We start from the raw sequence: 25,039 nt of genomic DNA, 5'->3' as shown, positions 1-25,039 counted from the left end.
TTGTGGAAGGAAATGTCTCCATATTAAAAAAAAAAAAAATCTGCTGGATAAAAGAGGCATTGCTGTGGCGGGGTGGGCAAACCTAGAGAGACTGGATGCTTGTTTTTCTATAAATGGTGTCATTGCTGCACTGGCCTCTAGGGGCACTCTTGTCTTCATAGCTCTATGACTTCCTTTGTCTTGTCAGCAGTGTTTACAACCTCCCACCTCCTTTCTGTCCAAACAAAGTCTCAGATTGACCAGGAAGAAGTCAGATTTGTTACACAATCCATACAATGGGTTTAAACTTCCAGCCCTTCCAACTCCATCTCTTGGTGGCTGGGACTTGGCCTTGAATTCACAATCCTTCTGCCTCTACCTCAAGGTTTCCTGGATTACAAGCTTTTACTATCATTCTTCTCCAGTGAGAGTGAAGGGAGAAAAAGTTGATGACATAATCTAGATCAGAGGTCCTCACCTATCAGTCACAACCCCTTGGGGTTGTATATCAGATATCCTGGGTATCAGATATTTACATTACAATTCATAACAGTAGCAAAATTACAGTTATGAAACAGCTAGAGAAATAATTTTATGGTTGGGAGTCACCACAACACAAGGAACTGTATTAAAGGGTTGCAACATTAGGAAGGCTGAGAACCTCTGGTCTAGACCCACTCACCAAGATACAAAGTTTTAACAATATGAAATTTTTGTGCAGAAACAGATTCACTTGTCTAACTTCTGTATTTAAAGTTATTTCTCAATTAATGTGTTTACTATTTATTCCTCTATTTACCTAAGGTCTTAAAATGAATTGGTATGGTTTGCAGTAAGAGATAGATGCTACAGGGGCAATAAATAAAAGGACCTATTCTGTTGAACTGAATTTCAGTAGAGAAGAAAGTAAGCTCATATTGTTGCCAAGGCTGAGGACAAACTAAGCAAAGAAAACATATAACTAGGAAACGAGAAACTCTGGAGCAGCCCCAAAGCTACTTTTATTTCCTGGACTTAGATGTATAATTCCATGTTGAAAGTGTATGTAATTTTTTTCCAGAATGCTTTCTTGTATTCTCAAGTAAGGTCATGACTTCTAACTAGGTAAGAATCTCAATGAAGAATTCCATCATCACATATGCATGATGTAGTAGTAGGATAGCCTTCATTTGACCTTGGCCACAGAACTGTCTTGACTTCTCAGAATAATCATAGCCCTTGTAGAAAACTAAAACCCATGTCTAGGCTCATTTCTAGCTTATTCTATATTGCTCTATCATAGTAAAACTACTATAAATACTTTTATGGCCGTTTTTGGTTTAAAGTACACTCCAACTACACCACCTACTGTAATCTTTACGCCTTCTCCAGGAGGTAAGGATTAGAGTTTCCATCTTACAAATGAGAACCCTTAAGTTCAGATGTCTTAAATGCTTCAAGGTCTCATCAGAGCTAGTGAGTTTGGATACTATAGTGGCCCCTGAATTCTGAGATATGCTTATGATGTCTTAAAAGGGAGTGGGATCCGCAATGAGATTGGAGCAGTTGGATTCTTTCCATGGCACAACCATCATCAGCATCTACTAAACTCGCTTACTCACTCAGCATGCCTTGTTATCTTGTTTATTTTAGTTTGCTACCTCATCAGACAAGATTTCAGTGTATCCCAAATTGGTCTTGCCTTTGTGCTTTATCATTCTAGCTCATTCTCTTGAAAGCTGGGGTTGCAGGCAAGTACCACCATGCCCAGTCATTCATTTGGTCATTTCAGTGCTATGAAGTGTAATCTCCATTGCTCAATATATAGAGAAATTGTTACTCACAGCATATATGAAGGAGGCAGCACGTAAAAACTTTGGATACCTACCTCATGTCCTGCTCACAGAGTTAGCCAGCATAAAAGTTATCATGGGGGGAAGTGTGATGGTAAAAAAGAGCTTCTTCTCTTGCACACATCTTAACAGCTTTACACAGTAGGCACTAATGGTAAGGCCAGCTGGGGCTACACTGTGAAATCTTGTCTGGTGAAGTAGCAAAATAAAATAAAGTCACAAAGCATGCCAAGTGAATAAGAGAGTTTAGGAGATGGTGATGATGCTTTCTGCCTTGGAAAGAATCCAACTGTTCTAATCCCATTACATACAACTCTTCACATTAGGAAATATTTCTTAACAAAGGGGGCAGGGGCAAGGTGAGAGTGTGTCTGGTGGAGGAGCATATATGTGGAGGCAGGGGGAGTGAGGAGGGGTTGGGGGTCTTAGGGGAGGGGGGATATTGGGAAAGGTTTTACCATTAGCAATGTAAATGAAGATGATATTCAATAAAAAAGAAAAAGAAAAAGAAAGGAAATACTTCTTGTCTTGATTTCCTTCCATAGGAAGCATACGTGACTTACCAGGATAAGATCCGACTGGTGGGGGAGCTGGTGACAGTCATTGGGGCTGTGATTATTCTACTCCTAGAGGTGAGGATCGGGGAGGTCTTGAATAAAGCGATTCACCTAGGTCTCATACTGAATTGCAGTCTATATTATTTTTTTGCTTTATCATCTTTCCCTAGATTCCAGACATCTTCAGAGTTGGTGCCTCTCGCTACTTTGGACAAACAGTTCTTGGGGGTCCATTCCATGTCATCATGTGAGTGTCTTTTTCTCATAGGCCCTGATTTCATTTACCAGAATGTTGCAGGTCTCTAGTTCACTCTCTGAGATTTAGATAGCAGGTGACACTCCAGGGATTTCTGCCTAGTGAATTTGCATCTTTAGATGTGTGTTTTAGCTTTTAAGACTTGGCCTGAATGTGTGGGTGTTAGCCAATTCACCATCGTGATACAGTAAATCCAGAAGATTATCAGCTCATACCTAACTTTTTTCTTTCTGCTCTCACTCCAGTATCACATATGCCTCCCTTGTGCTACTGACTATGGTGATGAGGCTTACCAATGTGAATGGGGAGGTGGTGCCCTTATCCATGGCCCTGGTGCTGGGCTGGTGTAGTGTCATGTACTTCTCCCGAGGATTCCAGATGCTGGGCCCCTTCACAATCATGATTCAAAAGGTCAGTGGTTTCTCAAACATTTCTCTGATTTGGATACAGAACCTTCATAGATGGAAGGGTAGCAACAGCTGTAAATAAAAGGTATTGCTCTGAGCAGACCAGGGAGCTTCGTTAGCAACAGCTGCCAAGAGACATTCATCTTTCTTCCTCTTCTTTTTGATTCCTATAGATGATTTTTGGAGATCTACTGCGCTTCTGCTGGCTAATGGCTATGGTCATCCTGGGATTTGCCTCAGGTAACATCACTACTTCTAGACTGTTAGATTCAGAAAGCTGACTCTTCTCAGTTCCCACATTCTCTTGATTTCATTGTTGTCATTCTCTGTCAATAAAACATACCTTTGTACAAAGAAAAGGACCACCCAGGAGGCCTGGAAGGTAGACTTGTGAGTTCTGGGCTGTTAAGATTTATGTCAGCTAACTGTGCTGCAAGTCCCTTAAAGGAATATTGCAGAAAGACATGAAACACTGAGCAGTTGTAGATCTTTTAAATGCTATGCAAATAGGACAACCACCATGTTATACTCTGCTATATTTACAGTTCAGAAAGAGGAATGAAAGACATGCAATAAGACAGAAATGCCCTCTTTCTATATGTAGTCCCTTAAAGTATTGATGAAAGGAAAGGGTTGTAAAAAAAATAAATAAATAAATAAATAAAAAAAGGTGGTTCAGAATGAGGACCATCACAGAGAGTCCAGACAATGAAAGACTGTGAGAGTGGAGACAAATAGATACAGTGTGGAGTGACAAGTAACAGAGAACATCAGGTACAGGAAGAAAAAGGCAGCAGGGAGAACAGAGGGATCATAGATAGTTAAACAGAGTTCATATAGGTGGGAGGAAGGCCCAGGTTTGATTCACGAAAAACCTGTAATTCTAGCTAAGTCTTCCATGTCTGTAACTGGTCATCCATTAGTGAAGAGGGTAGACAAGAAAACTGATCTCTGAAGAACTCTGTTCTCCATCATTACAGAATGTTATTACTATCTCTAGAAAATTCTCTGCTCAGTGAGGTTTCCCATAAAATGGTAGATAAAAAATAAAAATAAATATAAAAAAATACTAAGACCTTAAGTGAGAAAGAATCAAACTGGCAATCTATCTGGAGTAGCCTATCCTGTGAGGCCTGATATAAGTTTTCCTCCCTTTTCTACCCCAAATTCTTTACTTAGCCATATGTAGCCAGCTATTAGCAGAATTAGCAACAGGATTGTTTCCTAAAGATTATACCACTGATCCCCTAGTCACTGCTTGTTCACTCACCATGCTTGTGATCTACTTAAGGAAGCTTGCAGTTCATACAAAGTCTGTATGGGCTTGGCATCACCTTGCCATAGGTTTCAGTGTCCCATACAGAGAGAAGTCAAAGGTCTAGTTTCAGAAGGATAGAGGATAACCTGCCATGTGGTAGGCTATATGCTAGGCAGAGATAGCTTTTCTGTGATGCTCAAAGCTAGCCTAGCAAGTCTCAAAGTAATGGATAGTTATCTATACGTCATGAAGATTAAAGGGTACTCTTCTTTTAGCCTTATCGTTTATCCTTATCATGCGCACTGTTCTTTGAAATCATTCTAGATCCAATACATTCTTTTAATGACTTATCTTTCAAATATTTGCTTTTCCAAAAGGTAATAATCTATTAGGTAACTTACTACGTATATACGTACACCTATTCTTTTTAATAAATGGCTGAGTGTTATCTTTACCCAGAACAGTGGGAACAGCCAGGATTCATAGGATAAGCCAGTTCTAAGATAATTACATTGTTGATGTATATTAGTGTGTGCATGTGTATAAGCTGATGGATGTGTATGCATCAGAAGTAAAACTAATGGTAATCAAGGCCTTACTAACCATGACAATTTAATTCCCCAATGGCTCTTCCTGGGTGGAGCAGCCTTCTATATCATTTTCCAGACAGAGGATCCAGAAAATCTGGGAGAATTCTCTGACTACCCCACAGCAATGTTCAGTACCTTTGAGCTGTTCCTCACCATCATTGACGGTCCTGCCAATTACAGTGTGGATCTGCCCTTCATGTACCACCTAACCTATTTTGCTTTTGCCATCATCGCCACACTGCTCATGCTCAACTTGTTCATTGCCATGATGGGCGATACTCACTGGCGAGTGGCCCAGGAGAGGGATGAGCTCTGGAGAGCACAGGTAAGTTTATTAGTGTTGGTCCTGCAAAGGGGCAGAAATTGGAGTGAAACATTACAGTAGGATGTGTTTATTGTGAGCCACTCTTAGTAGAGTCACAGAAGAGCCCCAAGAGGCTATCATTTCAGTTACATGTATAGACACCTGAAGTATGTGTGAGTTGGTGGAGGGACAGAAGCATGATATAATGGAGGATCTAAGCACAGGGTTTGGCCATTTATTTCAGGTAAAAGGCAGATCCAGTACTCTTTGAATCTACAGGGTACAAGAATATTTTGTTCTTGTATAATATAGCTCTTAAATTTAGACTTTTTCTTCTATTAGATTGTATAAAACCCTAAATCCCTATTATATCTTTTCTTTGTATCACAATAAGCTAATCAAATACCAGAGTTAGGAGTTACATTCCAAATACTTCTAAGAAATAATTGAGCTGCTTCTCAGCATAATTACATATTGGTATGAGAGTCATTCAGCATATTCTTTAGTCTAATTATGACCTTATTATCTTGTATATTTGAGTAAGGTTTCAGAGAATAGGAGTTTTCTATATTGTGAAAAGTTTGTTATTTGAAGCATTCATATTGAAGTGAACTAAAACTTATCCTGCAATAATTCTATTCTTAAGCCTCAGACTTTTTACTTCTATTTATCAGAAAGTACATATTCTTCCATATAAGTACTATATAAATATTTAAATATAACTATTGTTTACCCTTCAGATAACTATATAATGGGTATGTATCAATGGTCTGCAAAAGGCTATTAAATGTCTAGGAACTGGGACACAAACACAACTATCAAAGACATACTCTGTGCTCTGGTTGAAGTACCAAGCTACAGGAAATTTAGACACCAAGTAAAATCACCTCACAGGAGGCTGAACACTCGTAGAAGGAAAATTGATACAGAAATGTGCATGGTGCTAAGAAGGGATGAAACTGAGGGACTTAAGTAGTAAGTTATGAAATTCTCTTATCAAAAGAGGAATGTTTGTGACAGACACAAAGGATGGGTAAGACTAGCTAGTAGAACTAAGATAATATACATGGCCACAAAGAGAAATCAAGCAATCCTAAATAGCTTTTTGTAAAGAGTTACGGTGGATGAGCTAATCCTCATAAATGGGAAGTTTAGAAAGTCAAAGGGGATTTACATATCTGTTTAGAATTCAATCCCTACCTTACATATTTCATCTGTTTCCATGTTCTGCATTTATAACCTGACTCCTTCTTCCAACGTAGATCACCCCCATTATATTGACAAAACATCTAAGAAGCGCCATCCATCTAAGAGAGTAGGAGCAGAGCACGCTGCTGTACACTATTCCAATGGTCCCATTTAAGTTGCATTGAAGACATTGTTTAACTGGACATGCTTTAGAAGAACAACTTTAGACTAGTGATGAGGCTGGATAGTAGCTTGCTTGCCTAGCATGTCCAAGGCTGGAAGTTGAATTCCCAACATCTCAAAAAATAAAATTATAAGTATATTTGACCCAAGACAATTTAGTCTAATTTCAATGGGATTGTAATAAAGCTTAGGTGAAAAGCTTATTCTTTTAACAAGGGCTGAATAGTGGAGGCAGTAGCAGCAGTAAGGAGATGAGGTTCCCTTATCTCCAGTCTGTTAGGAAGAAGAGACTAACTCTGAAGCCCCACTGACTATAACCAGGTATCTGAAAGTGACTAGGTGATAATCTGGATGAAAAACATTGGCTCCTCTGTTAGAACAAAAGGGTCAAGCGATGCCTAAGTGAAGAAGAACCATGAGTAGTCCTTTCTGAGAAAAGAAGAACAGCTACCCAGGAGAAGATAACAATGTGATTGGAAGTCCTGAGGTGCAAGAGAACCTGTTACAACCAAGAGACCAAGTGAAGGGAGAGAAGAGGGACAAGCACGTGCCATGAAGGGCTGGCTATTTGGGGATTGGCAGTTCCTTGCATCTATAGTCTTCTGCCCCCTAGCCATCTTGACTGCATACTCTGCTCATGATCCGTTTGATGCTAGGAAAGCTTCTGATATGGTAGGAACAGTCAAGTGCCAGAAGATGCTTTTTCTTATGGAAGACATACTACTTATTGTTGACCACATGTAAGATGTAGTCTGTTTTTCAACCAGATGTACAACTGGCCCACTATAAGTGTACAGTCAACTGTACCCCTCAGATTTCTGTCATGGGAATGAGCTAAAATCTCCTTAATGATAAAGGTTGTACTTCATATTTTGTTCTGTTAACTTTGTGTTGTTGACTTCAGAGTAGCATTCCAGTTTGGTGAAATCACTTTATATTGCTTTTGTATCACAGATTATGTATCCTCCCAGCTTTGTGTCACAAGCACATTTGATAAGCTTGATGTCTGTTTCATCTAGCTAACTAATGAGGGCAGGACAAAGGACAGAACATGGAACATGCTACTAGAAATTTCCTTGCCCAGTTCAGACATTAACCAAACATTTTCCTTCTTAAGATATGGACTTTTAATTTGTTAGGAAGGCCCTGAACTGGAGCTGCCTCATTTCATTCCTCATATCATATAGATCCTATTTAATAAGTGTATTTAAGTCAATGTCATTGGTCTGTGGTTTTTCTATGGTGAGGGAGGAGAAATCATATTAGTTTGGAATGAGTCACTTCTGTGAATACAAATAATAATGTAGAACTCATTATTCCATTAAAAGCAAAAATATCCTCTGTCCTGTTTTAATAAAATAGCCAGGTTAGCATGTTCTAGAACGACCTTATAGATGAACAGTGGCCCTTACAACTGTCTCCAGGGTTTTCCTTGAACAGGTAAGTTTTTTGTTTCCTTTGTTGGCAGTCTTGGTGTCTCTCTGCTCCTCCCAACTCTTTTTGAGATCTTTTGCTACCTGATCTCCTTCCAGGTTGTAGCCACAACAGTGATGCTGGAGAGGAAAATGCCTCGTTTCCTGTGGCCTCGCTCTGGTATCTGTGGTTGTGAATACGGCCTTGGAGACCGCTGGTTCTTACGGTGAGGGGAAGCATGTATGTGAAAGCTGCAGATGGAGTTTCTGAAAGTGAGAGAAACCAAGAAATGTTAGGGGATTGTGTTAGATTGAGAGATTGGAAGAGGCGACTTGTTATTGGGGGGTTGGAAAACAATAGCAAGCTGTGTTTATTACAAGGCAGTGGTGTGTGAAAAGGTATGCACACAGACATGTAAGTGCTCAGGTGTAGATATGGGTTGTCCCATTTGTTTTACTCATTTTACTTCCTTATCCTCATTTCCAATATGCTTTGTCATTGTCTCTAACTTCTTTCTTCATAGACAATCTTTATTCCTGACCCGACTTTCCTCACCCTTCATTTGACTCCTTGAATTGAATACTAATGTAAAGCTCATGACTCTCTGATCTCTCTCTCTCTCTCTCTCTCTCTCTCTCTCTCTCTCTCTCTCTCCCTCCCTCCCTCCCTCCCTCTCTCGCCCCCCCCCCATGTCCCTCTGTCATGTTGCCACATATAGCACATCCTGTATCCCATCACTCTCCAAAGCTGACTTCCTTAGTTCTCTCACCTCGTTCTTAGGTTAGCTTTCAGTCCATTCTCTTCTGCTTTTTCCATCTGAGATGCTCTTCTTCCTCCAGTTCTGGTCTCCACTTATTTATTAATAACTCATTTCCTCCATGCTCCCCTATGTTTCTCTCTATAACCTACCTTCACCATCCTCTAATGAGCCCTTTTCTTTTCCTTCCAGGGTTGAACACCATCAGGAGCAGAATCCTTATCGAGTACTTCGATATGTTGAAGCTTTCAAATCTTCAGATAAAGAGGAAGTACAAGAGCAGCAATCTGAGAAACAACCATCTGGGACTGAGACTGGGACTTTAGCCAGAGGCTCTGTGGTTCTCCAAACACCTTCTTTGTCCAGGACTACATCCCTAAGCAGCAATAGCCACCGCGGATGGGAAATTCTCCGTCGAAACACCCTGGGACATTTGAATCTTGGACTAGACCTTGGTGAAGGGGATGGAGAGGAGATCTACCATTTCTGAAGAGAATCCTGTTTCTCTAGGCCTAGCTCCACGTGGGTCAAGGTGTGGGAGAAAGAGAGGGGTAGTTGAGTTGAATGGAGAAGGAGAGAGCTGCTTTGCAGGAATCTGAATTCTATGGTTATGAACAGTTGGACAATATACATAAAATATTCTCTAAGAGGCAATATTTCACCCTTCACATTACAGTATTTGTAGAGATGGGCAAAGGTCATCTAGTGTTGTATTTACCTTATAAGTTCCTCTAATGCTCATATCCTGAGAACCTGGCACCTGAGGACATGAAATGGGGGTTGATTGGCATCTCTGGTTGACATCTGGACCATCTTTCTTATGCCTTGAACAGAAGCCAGAAAACAGCAAGCCAGGAGACTTTTCTGATTTTACAATGCATAACGTAGAAAGAACCATCATACTGCAAACATCCTTCCCTATCGCCTTATTCTTCCTGGGACTCTTTTCCCAGCTAACAATCCCTTGTAGAAAACGACAGGAAAAAAAAAACATTTCCTTATCCTGTTTTCTTTAATTTTTCTCTTATGTCAAAACTATATATTACATAAAACTTATCATTTTTACTAATTTCAGTAAAAGTACATTCATATTATTGCATAACCGTTACTAGTATTCATCTACAACCATGTTTCATCTCAGATACTGAAACTCCCATCCATTGAACAGTAACTCTCCACTATTCCTTCCCTTTAGTTCTCAATAACCATTATTTTACTCTCTGTCTAGGAATTGATTGTAGGTGCTTTATCTAAGACGGACTTCACAAGATATGTTCCATTGCACTCGCCTTGTTTGATTTAGTATACTAATTTCAAGGTTTCCTCTATTCTCTAGAGTTATCAGAATTTCATTCCCCTTTAGGTCTGTATATACCCACACCTTACTTTATTCATTCATCAATGGGTTTTCTTATCTTCTGGTTATTGTGAATGTTGCTGCTATGAAAATAAAAGTATGCATGTCTATAGAGGCCCTTAATTTTAGTTTTTGGGTGATGTAGAAAAATTATGTGCCTAGAAGTTGAACTGATGTATTTTATGACAACCCCATGTTTAATTCTTTGGATAGACTACCATACTGTTTCCATAGTAGCCTTCAGCATTTTATAGCTTCTGCTAGTGGGTGTGAAATGCTATCTCATTGTAGCTTTGATTTCCTTTTCCCTAAAGACTAAGGAAATTGAGACTCTCATTTCATTCTCTTATTTATGGGCCAGTTTTTATCATTGCACTGCCTTCTTGTTTCCAGAAGCTCAGAGTCTGAGGTGTTAGCATCTCTTTTGAATTCTGATGTATTTTTATGATTGGTGAAGCATGTTTTCCTTGTTTGAATGGCCCAATCATTCTTTTCTATAGGATGGTCTATCTTTTAGGTACTATTTTTCAAATTATCCTCCTTGATGCTGAAAACATAGGCTCCTGATTTTGTTGTGAGATTGCCATACTCTACACCCTTCTCTCATCACCTCAGACAGAGAGCCAAACATGCTGTTGCTGTTGGAAAAGTAAAGAAATAAGTAAGATTTGGAAAATTTTAGACGATGCATTCCAGTGGACATATTCAAAGCTGTATGCCCAATAGTGAGCTATCACAAAAATGTACACAGACCTTTGGTGGTATGAAACTTGACAGGACTGAGTCATGATTAACCATCATTTTCTTTCACAGTAGAAGCACTTCCATCTTATGTATGCTTAAACTTCATCTATGTCCCAGACTGTTCAAGACCCAGATCCCTCTGCATTTTCAGATACCAGTGATGTGCCTATCATCCGAATCTTCTGGCCTTTCTCATTTGTGTCATTCTTAACCTCTCCTCCACCACCTGTGCTAGCAAGAATGTTGTATTATTTAAACACCCTCCCTCAAATTCAACTCCTTTCAACAACTGCCCCATCACTTTTATTTCCTGATCAATGCCAAACATCATAGGAGTTGATTCCACTATCTAATGGCTTCCCCTGATTTCTCAGCCCTTTGTGATTTGATCTAGTTTTCTCTATGCCACAGATTCCACTGTTGTTATTTCCCTGAAGGTAAACCTACTCAGTCATCTCAGTTTTTGTTGAGCTCTATAGATTACACAAGACTATTCAGCACTTCATATTCCTACCAGTCTGGCTGATTTTGTTTTACCACAACTTATAATAATTTTGATCTACACAGATTTTTGTTTCTCATCTCACTTACTGCCATAGATCACCACATATAAGCTTATAATTTTGAAGGGTCTATCTTCATCTCACATCTGTCTTCTGAGCTCCAGGCATGAACAACTTAGATGTTCCACTGTTAAACTTGTTCTACTTTGGATGTTTTATAGGCACCTCCACTCCAATTTTTCGTCATCATCAAACCTGCTTCTCCACCAGTATTCTGAACCATGTTAAGTATCAGAATAACAGGCAAGATTCCCTAAACCACAGTCTGGGAATTATCCTTATTGCACTGTCTCAACCCTCCTATCCAGCATTTTCAAGGCCCATGGATAGACAGCTCATTACTTTTTGTTAAACTAATTTTAATGAAGCACAAAAAATGAATTTTCCTGCAACTGCCTTAGTTCCTTATACATTTCCTCAGGTGATAATACTAATAAAAATTTGTTGTGTGTGTTTCCAAAGATTTCTTCAGTGTAACAAAGAACTTGTATCTATACTTTTTTCTTTTAAGAATATCAAAGTATAGTATATTCTAAAAGTAATTCTTTTTATCATTAGATATGTTATAACTACTACTTCATATCATTGTAGCATTAATGAAAATATCCTTCCTAAGTCCAGTGTAATGGTGTGCACCTATAGTACCAAAATGCATGAGACAATGGCAAAGACAGTAGAAACATATATTTAGAGGTAGCTTGAGCTACACAGTGAGACCCTGTCTCAAACCTCAATATTCAAAAAATAAAAAATCGATGAAAATGTATTTTCAACTCTTTAAACTGTTGCCATTCCTAAAATAGGTCATCAACACTTTACTTCTGCGTGACAAGATCATATCCTTGCTTGCTCTGTTTGCATGTGATTTTGGTCATCCCAAGTCCCTAGTCTACACTATATCTAAAATTTGTTTGTGACATGTAAGCCCTGCTACAGATAATGGTCTTTGGTAAAGCAGCTCCTTGCTTGAACTTTTACAGCTTCTATGGGCATCTCTCTCCTTCCTAATGAAATTCATCCAATGAATTATTTTTAGTTCCTAGATGGCACTGCTCCCTTTGACAGGCCTCTACACATCTTCTTACCCTTGGCATCCATTCTCCTTCAACCTTTAAAAAGCAGACGTGTGTGTGTGTGTGTGTGTGTGTGTGTGTGTGTTTGTGTACCTGTGTGTCTGTGTGTGTATTCTGGGTATTTGTATATATGTATGTGTATCTGTGTGTGTGTGTGTGTGTGTGTGAGAGAGAGAGAGAGAGAGAGAGAGAGAGAGAGAGAGAGAGAGAGAGTGATTTCTGGGTATATGTGTGTGTTCTCATATATGTATGTGTATCTATGTGTATGTGTGTTTGTATGTGTGTGTTTTCTGGGTATACGTGTATGCTTATATATATGTATGTTTGTCTGTGTGTGTATACATGTGTGTATCTAATCCCTTACCCCAAGGGGAAGTAGAACACATCCATTTTGTTTCCAGATCACTTATATTTTCTCTTGGACTTTATTACACTTATTTAATATCTATTTTTCTTATTAGACTTTAAGTAGCACAGGGGCAAAATTCATTTTATTCACTATTGTATTCTCAGGAACTTGTACAATTCCTGGTACCATGCATTATGAAATAAATATTCATTAACTGAATCTAAGAATGATTCACCTGTTTTAAGTTCTCCCGCCACCCCACCCCCTGTGCCCACAAATATGAACTAGTTTTGTTTTATCTCTTTTCCTTTCTTGCCTTTGAGTGAGGTTATGTTCAATAAAGATGAACATAACAAGAGTGGAATATCCTGAACAGACTTTTAAAAATGAGGAACTTACTAGTGGTCATTTTGTTGTTCACTTAAATATACTTCTCTGTGAATGTGTACACATGATTAAAAGAGAAAAACAGAGGAGGAGAAAGAGAAAGGACAATACAAATAGAGGATTTACAGGAAAGATAAAAGAAAAAGAAGAAAGGTGATAGATATTAGTCAGAAGAGTCCTGCAGCAGGTCTCTGGATGTAACTTTTGGAGCCTACACCTGTGTGATGCTCTCTATGAGAAGCATTTGGGTGAGCTACAAGTTTCCAAGTCTATCCTCAAGGGCCCAAGAAAAGGAGAGAAAATACAAAGGGGCATCTGGTAAGGCTCTGCAGATGTAGCCAGTGTGCCATGCACTAAAGGGTTGAAGCATGGAGCGATATTCTTCTGCTGCCTGCTTTATGGGCACCCTAGAGAACAGTGGAGGGGATGAGATGCAAGATACAGTGAAAGATACCCTGCTGTTCTTGCCAAGGGAACTCTACCAGTATGGCTGCAAGTGACTCCCATTTTCCTCTCCTGCTCTGTCCTCTTCCTAGTTCCTTCTGAGAGAATGCAGGAAAAGCTTGCTCTTGCATGCCCCATAGGCCAGAGGCAGGGGAGGGATGAGAATGTTTTGTTCCTACAAGTGTCGCTCAACTTAAGAACAAGCATGCAAAGTATGTTATTGGTTTGACAAGACTCTGGTGAGGAGACCAAGCTGCCCCCAAAGAATGGCTCTGTCTTCAGTCTTTGGAGAAAAGGCCAGGGATCAAAGTACCACCAGTGGGGTTGGCATACTTAAAGAAATGCAGGATAAAATATGATAGATGAGAATTGAGATATACAAATTAAAAATGAGGGAGAAATAGGGAAGGGGAAGCTGGTTTGATAAGACCCAGAGTAGAGTGGGCTTGTTCTAGACCATGGGCAGAAAAGGAGCTGGAGAGAAAAGCCAAGCATTGGTCCTTTAGCCCTTCCAGGAACACTTTGAAAAGCTGAGAGAACACTATGCTGTAGGGGTCACAAATTATTTTCCTCTTTGTCACAGGCTTGTTTCTTAATGGGTAATGAAGGAAAAGTGAAAACAAAGGAAAGAAACACTTTGACCAGGTGATAAGCAGTCACCTTAGTGGGAGATGTTCGGTCCATGTGGCCCATTCTCTCTGCTTGGCATGGCAGCCAGCCAGGAGCCACCTGGGGAAGGGCTAGACACACCTTCTTTATACTGTTTGTAGGTCTTCTTTGTCATCCCAAGATTGAGGAGGTGGCAATTAGAGCCAATTGGGCCTGAGGGTGCAGAGGCTTGTGCAAGGCTGAGCTGCAGCTGGAAATAGAATGTGAGCCTGCTTCTACCCAAGCAGTCCCAGGCAGAAGCCTTCTGCTTAGAGATTCTTACGGTCCCATCCAATCAAACTCCCTCGTTCCCTGCCTTTTGAACCAAAGTCCTGACACCTTCCTCACCCAGCTAGGAAGTCAACTATAAGACTGACACAACGTTTTCATTATAGCATCATGACTCCATCTCCCAGTTCCACTGTGCATTTCTCTGGTCAGCGACCACCCTACGTCCTAGACATAGCTAAGGTGAGCTCAAGAGGCAGTTCCTTCCTTGTTCCGATAGAGTCCTATGCAGAGCTGTGTCCTTCAGAGACCATATACTCGGGACTAGACTTAATTCCAAACCATAGTTCTGCTAATGGGATTAGCTGAGGGAACTTGGACAGAACTCAGTGATCATCTTGATTTCTGGCTTGTCAACCTGGCACAGTTGTGATGACAAAACAGCAGCCTGCATGTGAAAGCGTGCAGGCTAAGATTGTATGATGCAAGGCGGCACTGTAATGTCTTGGCCTGGGCCAGGCTCTGTCTGTTCTCATTCCCTCTGTTCCTCATCAGCTCCCAGTTGCCTCGTAATTCATGGTTGCTAAGGAATAAGAATAATGAAAATCAAAGAAATATCAGGGAAATGTCCATGGTTATGTCCTTCAAAGCCTTTTTTGAGACTTAGGGTCAAAAACTATAACCCCAGTGGATGATCAGCCCCTCTCGCCTTAGGGACTCCTTAGATCCCAGCCCTCTCCTAGACTCTCATTTTTCTTCCTCTCTGCTCATATCAAACAATTTCAGAGTAGGGGGGTTATTTTGTTCTTATTTTCCTTTCACAAAACTCTCAGTATTCCCTTCTCTCTCCATAGAAAAAACTGAGTCCTTGAACCATAGCCCTATAGGTCAAGAATTACATTTCATCACCGTGGCAAGTCCATAGAAGTACCTGTGATGGGTTAGCTCACATCACAAAAGATGGCAGTAGCTAGAGACACAGGTGGCTTTACTACATGCACCCCGCCCTCTCCATCCCATCTGCTTGCTGCACCCTGCTCACCACAAGACAATAAATCTTTCAGGAGCAGATGGCCATGCACTTCTTTGTATGTGGGCTGTGGATTGACCAACACCTCCAACTCCCATGGTCACCTCTTCCTATTAGTTTTGCCCTATTCTGGTCTCTTCCTTCTGCACTGACCTAACTTTGCCCTGGAAAGTAAATATACATACTAAGTGATTTGCAAGCCCTGTGGCACAGTTTGTTTTTCAGAAACCAGAGTTCAACGTTATGCCAAAGGCACTAATGGAGAAAATTAAGAACACACTGTGGTTTGGCCTCTTCCTTGGAGGATTTCAAAGTGGAAGAAACAGGTAAAGGAAGGAAGCTCATTCATGCTATAGCTCACTGTACACTATGAGAAGAGAGAGATGAAACATGCCAATGAGTCTAGACTGATGGTGAGTGATGGAATCTGCTTCAAAGTGTGGAAAGGAGATAACCCAGCATTTGGGCCACACTTTCTTGAATGAACTGGTGATTAAAGGGTAGATTACTTTGGGGTAGCAGTTCTCAATCTGTGGGTCACCATCACTTTGGAGGGAATGTACAACTCTTTCTCAGATTCTCAAAACCTGAGATAGTTGCATTATAATGTATTACAGTAGCAAAATTACATATATGAAGTAGAAGCAAAAATAATCTTATGGTTGAGGGCCACCACAACATGAGGAACTATATTAAGTGGTCACAGCATTAGGATGGTTGAGAACCATTGACTTAAGATATCCTCTTGAGCTTGGACAGGACTGTTCTGGTTGAAGAGCCTATCAGGAAAATATTATATCTACTTTACCTAAAAGTTTCTCCTCTACATATGGTCATATCATCATATGTAAACAAGCCTCGGGATGGATGAGGTAAGACATATACAATGAGTGTTAGAGAAAGTAGGTGATAATCAAAGTTTGGATATGTTCACCTCTGAAATGGAACGGGACTTCCATTTCATACAAATTAACCTAGTCTCTAAAGGAGCTCTAGGACAAAGACTAAGGAATCAAACAAAACATGTTATTTATTAGTGGACATTTAACAGGGGCCAGGTGCCCTATACACCTGTCATGTCTAATTCCCATAAGCCTGTAAGGTAGCTGTTATTATACTCATTCACAAACAGGCAATGAAAGGCCAAAGAAAGGTGAGTTTCTTGCCAAAGGTAAAGTGACTATTGCTGTGCTCAGTTTGTGGACAAGGAAGTTGAGTTTCAGACAGGTGGACTATTTGCCCAAGATCACCCAACCAGAAATTAGCCAAATCTGACTTTATGACTCAAATGTTTTGGGCCTCAAAGCCAGTGCTGCCATTATAAGATATGCAGCTTGAGATAAAGCTCTCTTAAGACTCTTCAGTTTCAAATACTCCCATCCGAGCAACACTGATCACCCAAGTGGCTTGCATTCCTCCCTTATTTTATAGTATATAAAATCTTTTCATGTCCATTATCACCTTTAATCCTAACAACAGCCCTATAAAGTTAACAGGGCAGGATGAATGTTCCACTTTACAGACAAGGAAGTCAATTCTCAGACTGTCCAGTTGAGGTCATAGGCCTGAGTAGTTCAGAGCAGGAAGATAATCCAGGGCGTATGGAGTCCTGGAAACACTCATCTCCCTCATCTATATAGACAGGTGGACAACCAACCCACCTATGTGGGACACTAACTTCTTGACAAATTCTGAAATTCAGTGATGCTTTAAAGTGATATCAAGCTTGGAGCTACCTGCATACCTCTCAATATGCTTTAGGAGATTGTCCTCCATAATGGTCAGATGCCCTTGGTCACAAACTCACACAGTGGTGGTTTCAATGTTAATTCTCACTGGTAGTCCTGTGTTCTGGTGGTTCCCTTGTATACTCTAATCTGTGGGCAAGGACTTATAGCCCAGCATAGATAGTTGGATACCTTGGAGACAGAAGAAGAGAAGGAAGCAAAAGAAGGGAAATGGGATCCATGTGTGGGAAACGTCTTCCATTGATAGCATGTGGCTCTATGCAAGTAGATCACTATCAAGAGGATATTACATACTTCACGATACTTAAGATTCAGTTCACGTCCATTCATATCATACTCTGTTTCTAGCTCCCAGAGCTCCATGCATGTTCCAGTACAACTATGCTGAATAAGCACAGGTGTTAGATTCAGACATCCACATCCAAGCATACGGTCCCGTGTTCCTTGTCCTGGAATTGTGCCTAGTGGCAGGGAGGGGACAGACTGGCAGGAGTTGCAGAATAACTAAGATCTCCCCCCATACCCCGCCTTCTCCCTATTTCCTGTTATTTTAGTGACTGACCAGGGACCTCACATTCTCAGACCCAGAATTGCCCAACAGCTACCTAGAGAATGTGCTGTTTGGCTTCAGGCCCTGCCTTGTTCCTAGCTGGGTCACCTTTTCTTGCCCCCTCCTTGGCTGCTGCCTCTTCACTTTCCTCTCAGTCTCCTACCACACTCTGCTCAGGTACCTACCACTGAATCTCTCCAGTAGCTGTGCCCCTTCTTGGTGCTTCTTTGTTTTTTGGACCATTCTCCCAATGGAGCCCAGGTTCTCTTATATCACAGGTTGAGCTGTAATTCCCTACCTGTGAGAAATGGGGACTTGCATCTTGATTCCAGGGCTCAGAATCTTCCCCCAACCTCAGATATGCTTCCAGCCCGTCGCACATTTTCTCTTGCTCTGAGATGTTTGTTCCCCGTCCCTTCATGTCTTTGGCTTGAACCACTTAGATCACTATCATGGAGGAGGAGGAGGAGGAGGAGGAGGAGGAGGAGGAGGAGGAGGAGGAGGAGGAGGAGGAGAAGAAGAAGAAGAAGAAGAAGAAGAAGAAGAAGAAGAAGAAGAAGAAGAAGAAGAAGAAGAAGAAGAAGAAGAAGAAGAAGAAGAAGAAGAAACTTCTGCCCACGGTTTTCCTCATGCCTATACACATTAAACAATCACCCTGAATCTTTAACAAGTCTGGCATTTTGCTTAGTTTTATGACGGAGGTGACGGGGTGTTTCAGTGAGTACTTGTGTTGAATAAATAGAATTTGAAAGAGTTCTTATCACCGGCTGCCCTTTCACTGAGTTTCTTGGGGTGGAGAAAGAAAAAGAATAAGTGCAGGTGGGAACAAATCGGGGGGAAAGATCAGTAATAAAATGTGCTTCTGAACGTCTCTGGCTAGAATCAAATAGACCCTTTCCAAGCCTTTGAGCAACCACAATGAAATTCAGGATCGTCGCCTGAGCCCTAAACAATACTATTTCTTCTAGACTCCTGGTACCTCACCCACATCTCCAAATCATTGGCTACGTAAACAGATAATTCATGAAGAATAGAAACAGATGATGGATATGAACCTAGAATTCAGAGACGTTGCCCTGGAGTAGTAAGCCTGCTTACTCATGTTTGATCAGAGAAACTACACACCTTGTTTCCTCCCTGTTTTTCTTTATGAATTCTAGGAATGGACAAGGTTGGAAATGATCACACTTTTCCTACTCAGAGCTAGAAGGTGATCAGAAGGCAGTTTGCCCTGATTTACCCTGTTGCTTTTTCTTTTGTCTCCCTCCCTAGTGGAGCATCTGCACGTGTTATTTTTATAGATATATGTAGACTGACCAGAGAAGGTAAAATCCATTTCTAAGAAGCTCCTCCAGGTGAAAAATGCCTTCCTTCCAGGGGAAGATGAAAGGGTGGGGGGTCTGAAAATACAAAGAGAAGAGTGGGGAACAGGGGCCCTTAAGACACTGAGTCTTTAGTTTTGCAAATCAGGAACTCTGATGGTCAGTGACTACTCAAAGTCAGGCTTCTGACAGCACTGAAGCTGGATCACAGCTGCCATAGCTAAAAATCAATTGTTCTCTTTTCTTTTCTCTTCTAGAAAGCCAACCCACCTTAACAAATGCTGCATAGCTTGGCAAAGCTTGAAGTGTTGTGTATACTTCTTCAGTCTTCCTCCTTCTTGGTTCTTCAGACAAAGAGATGCAGGAACAGTGAGTAAGATTAAGAAAACTGAGGTTCTGTTTTGGAAGGAAGATGACCTCGTGGTTGGTGTGGAAGAGAGCCGAAGAAGGAAGCAACAGAGCAAAAACAAGTCTGGGGAAAACAAGGCCTTTAGGACTGCGGCTCACCCAGGGGCAGGCTGTGGACTTTGATACCTTGTTTTACACATCATATCTCCAGGGGGCCCCTGCTGGGACCTAAGTGACATCTAGCCTGGTGCTGAGTGAGCGAGGTCAGAACTTGTGGGGTCTTTAGGATTCACGAGTTTCCTCTAAAGTAACAAAATTATCTCACAAACCCTTGATCCATATCACCAAGTTCCTCAGAAAAGAAAGCTCAGACCCTCCCCAGATATCTTCTGAGTTGGGTCCTGAGGAACAAATGCCTGACTCATTGATTGCGTTAGGCAGGTGCCACCATCAGCATGAACATTCTCAAGGTGGAACTAGTCTGTTGCACCCAGAATGAGTGTACCCAGTCTCATCAAGGTGGAGCCAAATAGTCTCCTACTAGTAATGTTGCTAGGAAGGTGGCAGGGTCAGTTCAAGGAAGTCAGCAGACAAAAGAAGACAGTAAGAGGGTAGATGGTCCTGTCCATATACTCATATATGACCTGGGTGAGTCCTGCAAAGCATAGAGCAGGGTAGATTTTGAAATGTACAGACTAGTCATAAGACACCAGAAAACAGACAGGGGCACACTTTACATAGTGCCCCGTGCCAAAACCAAAACAAAACCAGCCAATAAAACAGCAACAAAAAACATTGCTCCAGCACACTGATACATTTTTTCACACAAAATATGCATCAATTACTGTCAAAAATGTGTACACATACTTTTCAAAAAGAAGAAGTAGCTTCCTGGTACTGCTCACCATGGCCTCGGCCTCCCCAGGGGTCCGTAGTCAGCACCTGGGCCTTTCAAGCATCCTCCTTTTGACCCTTGTCTAGAACTTTCCAAAGAAACACAGAGTGGGAAACTCCAGGGCACTTCTCGTGTTGTAAAGCTCAGTGGGGCCTACACAGGAGGCAGCAGGAAGTGATCACAGCATTAATTTACTGTGGGGAAGTTAATGGATCTACTGCAGCAGTTGACAGGAGGAAGAGAAGGGGAACAAAGACACGTTTGGGGGAAAGGTGTACAAAAGCTCTGCAAGAAATGAGACCTCCTGACCTGTGAAAACTGAAGTGTCTTTATGTACACATGAAACCGCACCTGACTCCGATTTCTTCAGAATCACAGGATGTTTGAGTTGAAAAGGACCTTGAAGGGTTTCAGCACAAACTGTCTTTTAGTCACAGACAGGGACGCAACAGAGCTAGCATGAGAGCCCAGTTTGCCAGCCTCCTAATTAGACATGGTAGCCCCTGGGTAGTGCTGTGGTGTGGTGTGTGTGTGTGTGTGTGTGTGTGTGTGTGTGTGTGTGTGTGTGTGTGCGTGGTATGTGCCCGTTCACCTGCTAACCTGTCAAGCTCTTCCACTGGCTTTATGAGTTGGCACTCAGGGCTTTTGAACCCAGTGACTGGAACAAACTCCACTCTCAGTGAGCACTGGTTCTGACCTCTCTGTCCTCCCTGCCCTGCCCTAGCTTCATCCCTGAAGACCCCACTGCCTGCCAGCCATCAGCCAGCTAGATCATCAGCTGACCAAACTGCTTACAGACATTTTCCTGGAGGGCCCAGAATAAGAAGCATGGGCAGAGAGAGTCACTAGAACTAGAGAGAGGAAGATCTGGAGAGGATTATGAAGCCAGAAATGCAGAGTTCCATATAGACTACACGGAGCTTTAGACATGGACACACATACCCACAAACCCACATGTATGAACAAACTATCTGCTACACACACACACATATATATATATGTATACACACACACACACATATATATATATATATAAAACACAACATAGCACACATACTCAACAAACAACACATACACATATAAAGCACATTTGCATACAAACCATGCATTACATAATAGTTAAAGTACATATATGTATGCCAACTGTAACACATACACATGTACATACTACATATAAAAGACATACATACAATATGACAAATGCATACATGCCCTAACACATCATGGATACAACACATATACATATTAACAAGCATATGCTAAATACATTATAGCACATAATACTGCATGCATCTCACGTATATACACGCACATAGTACAAATTCTACATAGTGCACACATCCCAAACATGCTATTCACCACCCCCACATGCATTTCATTCACCTTTTTTTTTTTTTTTTGGTTTTTCAAGACAGGGTTTCTCAGTGTAGCCCTGGCTGTCCTCAACTCACTCTGTAGACCAGGCTGGCCTCGAACTCGGAAATCTGCCTGCTTCTGCCTCCCAAGTAAAGAGATTACTTGGGATTAAAGGTGTGTGGCACCACTGCCCAGCCACTTCATTCAACATGTACACTTCATACACTATGACATACACAACACACATACACAGAGCACACATTGTAAACTACATATAGATTATATCATATATACAAAGCCATTTTGCCTACCCACTAGCCAAGTATAAAACACACACATACACACATTTCATACTCTATCAGTGGCTTTCAATGAAAGTTGGTTTCATTCCTTGAAGATGTTGGCAAGGGAGACTATTGTGACTTAGAAACTATAGAGGTTCAGATTGGAAGATGCATGCATCAGGTCCTACAGGAAAACAAATTACTCCAGTATGCACAGAACCTAGGTTCAGGAAACATGTCGAATGCATAAAATGGAATCCCAGGCCCATTCTCACACAAAAGCCCAGATAGACACATATAATCTCATCAACACCTCTAGCCTCATTGCATGTGACCCCTAGAGGGGGTCAGCAACATTTTTATGCCAACAATCACCCCCGCTTAGAATGGGAGAGTAGGTTAAGCCCAAAGCAAGAAGAAACAGATAGAATGAACTGCTCTTCTGCAGCACGTGGCCTATTCTAGACTCGGTGTCTGCTAACCACCATAGAGGAAGCTAAATCGCAGGTTCAGTGTTACAAGTTTCCTCAGATTTGTTATTAGGGGAATAGATGTAGAAATAGTGAGATTACAAGTCTCTCAACTTGAGGCCGATCCCTGTGACGACCTGTGAGCACCCCTCACTCAAATGCAGACAGCATGCAGCATGAGAACATCCCTTGGCTCTAAGCTGCCAAACTAATTCCTCTCTCAGTGATTGCATGGGACAAAGGTACTTCAGACTGCTTTCTCTCCCCTCAGAACCAGCAGTTCAGGACATATAGGGGGACATACCTGTCAACTGCAGGACTGGAAATGCCTGAAGGGGGTGCCATTATCAGACCTTGGATAAAGACACCAATCTAAGGCCTCACCCTGTCCTAAGATCATGATATGGGGTACAAAGAGAGAGAATTTCGATATCCAAATTTGTGACTGCCAAGTCACCCCATTGTATCTCTACTCATTTTAATACTATTATCAATGTTGCGGCTGTAGCACTGCCTACCCGACAACAAAGCCAAGTGAAGAAAGCCTAGAAAAAAGAGGAAAGATATTAGAAAATGACTTCTTCCTTCTGACTTCTATTCTTTCACTCCACGGCATGATAGAGACTTGGTTGTGTTACCCACTCTCCCACTATGACTAAACTGGGGTCCTTTCTTGGAGCTGAAGAGGACAGAGAAGGTGGAGTTGGTCAACGTCAGAAAAACACTTGGCTTAATGGGCACAAAGGTCCTGGGTTCAAGGTTTGGATTCCAGCCTTCCCCCCACCCAGCTCGAACTCACTGACCCCGAGGTGGGTGGGGAAGGCAGCTAATCGAAAATGCATTGTTTGCTCAGGGCTGTGTGGCCTGGCCTTAGGCCCAAGAGCAGGAAAACAAGTAGCTTTCCATTTGAAGGTGGCCTTTCCATCCCCCACCCACAGAGATCTCTTTCTTTTACTCCCAAGAACCCCCCTCCACACACATGCTGGAGTATGGTCATACAAACCTAACCCCACACAACACATATGGCACATCCCACCGAGCAAACACGTACGACATCATGCATACCACACCTAGATACTAGATACATACACACCACATACTGTTATTATATGCATATTAAGCAAAAAGAATACACACGTACTTCATGTACCATGCACATTACATGAAAAGCACATATTCCATGAATATATCATTAAACATGCAATACATACAATGTCAATAAGCATAAAATATATACATTGCATATCTAGCATACACATACATTAGACCCCTCATACAGTATCATAGTCAATATGAAACTTGCACAAAAGAAGCACCACAGACAGATCAAAGGCACATGCAAAATATACATATGATAATGTCAAACACATGTCATATGCACAATACAGCACCCAAGCACAGGCATACCAGACACACATGCATACATATCACTTGCACATAAGATAGTCACTGTAACACATACTCTCTCTCTCTCTCTCTCTCTCTCTCTCTCTCTCTCTCTCTCTCTCACACACACACACACACACACACACACACACATGCACACACACACACACACACGCACACATGCACACATGCACACACACACATGCACATATACCCGTGTGCCATTCTCGTGTGCCATTCTCTTGTTGAGCCTTCCTGGTCTTGGAATCAGACATAGAACAAGCTGAAGCCAGAGAGTGACATCCAGACACCTTTGACTTCCACAGTCAGCTGACATCCCAGATAACTGAGCCCCTGGGAGGCAGCAGAATTTTGAATAACGTAGAGGTTCTTTGGCTTCTTCCACATAAGGAAAAGAAGCCAGATTTATCTGCAGGTTGGCCCTTGCAGCAGCCCAATGCTGCTGCTGCTACTGCTACCCAGGATGCCTATGACTATGTCTGTAGCTCTGTGGAAATCAATTTGCCTATTAGAGTGAGCCCATGGGGAAGCCAAAGCAAGGTAGACTACTGGAGTACTGGGTGAGTTTGGGCTTCACTTGTCACTTCTCTGACTTTGAGGATTCACGTTAGCATTTGGAACTTCTGTTATCTCCATGGGCAAAACATGAATAATAACTGCCTGATAGATTCACGGTGAGTGTGTGTAGACACACTCAATTGTAGCACCTAGTGCCAGTGGCACTGACCCACTGTCTTCATGGGGAAGTTGCTAGATAACATGCTCTAGAGCATATAAAATATTCGTATTTATTGAAAAAATAAAATGTATCTAGGCATTCTTATAGTTTTTGCTTCCAGACAAAGTTTCACTGTGTAGCACAGGCTGCCCTCCAACTTTCCATTTACTGCCTCTACGAGTACAGGGCTGGAATTACAGGTTGGCACCACCTCACTAGGACCAACCTATGTCTTATTTGGTAACCCACCTACCATTAGAAGAAGCTGGATCTTCCACCACTAGATTTTATACCCTGATGCACTAGCTTGGGGATGGATATTACATCTAAGTGGTGGTAATGGAGACAACCCACAGCCAAAGAGAAAAAGTGTTTCTCGGACTATACTGGGCTT

At 41.5% G+C, this 25,039-nt stretch overlaps 1 protein-coding gene across 4 annotated transcripts in view; it reads left to right on the top strand.

Moving 5' to 3' along the window:
* Trpv5 (transient receptor potential cation channel subfamily V member 5) overlaps positions 1 to 12,154 on the top strand; it is a 38,950-nt gene extending 26,796 nt beyond the window's left edge. For 3 of the 4 annotated variants that reach the window (XM_052173559.1, XM_052173558.1, XM_052173560.1), the window contains 7 exons: positions 2,357 to 2,443; positions 2,539 to 2,615; positions 2,870 to 3,035; positions 3,205 to 3,271; positions 4,936 to 5,204; positions 8,087 to 8,193; positions 8,917 to 12,154. In XM_052173559.1, the coding sequence (XP_052029519.1) occupies positions 2,357 to 2,443; positions 2,539 to 2,615; positions 2,870 to 3,035; positions 3,205 to 3,271; positions 4,936 to 5,204; positions 8,087 to 8,193; positions 8,917 to 9,214 (1,071 nt within the window). In that variant the 3' untranslated portion in view covers positions 9,215 to 12,154. Of the gene's footprint in view, positions 1 to 2,356; positions 2,444 to 2,538; positions 2,616 to 2,869; positions 3,036 to 3,204; positions 3,272 to 4,935; positions 7,995 to 8,086; positions 8,194 to 8,916 lie in introns of those variants that run through there. The other variant, XR_007976590.1, reaches the window with a different exon arrangement.
* The last annotated feature ends 12,885 nt before the right edge of the window (positions 12,155 to 25,039 follow it).

This window comes from Apodemus sylvaticus, chromosome 2 (assembly GCF_947179515.1).
Source record: "Apodemus sylvaticus chromosome 2, mApoSyl1.1, whole genome shotgun sequence".
NCBI lineage: Eukaryota > Metazoa > Chordata > Mammalia > Rodentia > Muridae > Apodemus > Apodemus sylvaticus.
This window is presented reverse-complemented; position numbering and strand designations above follow the sequence as displayed.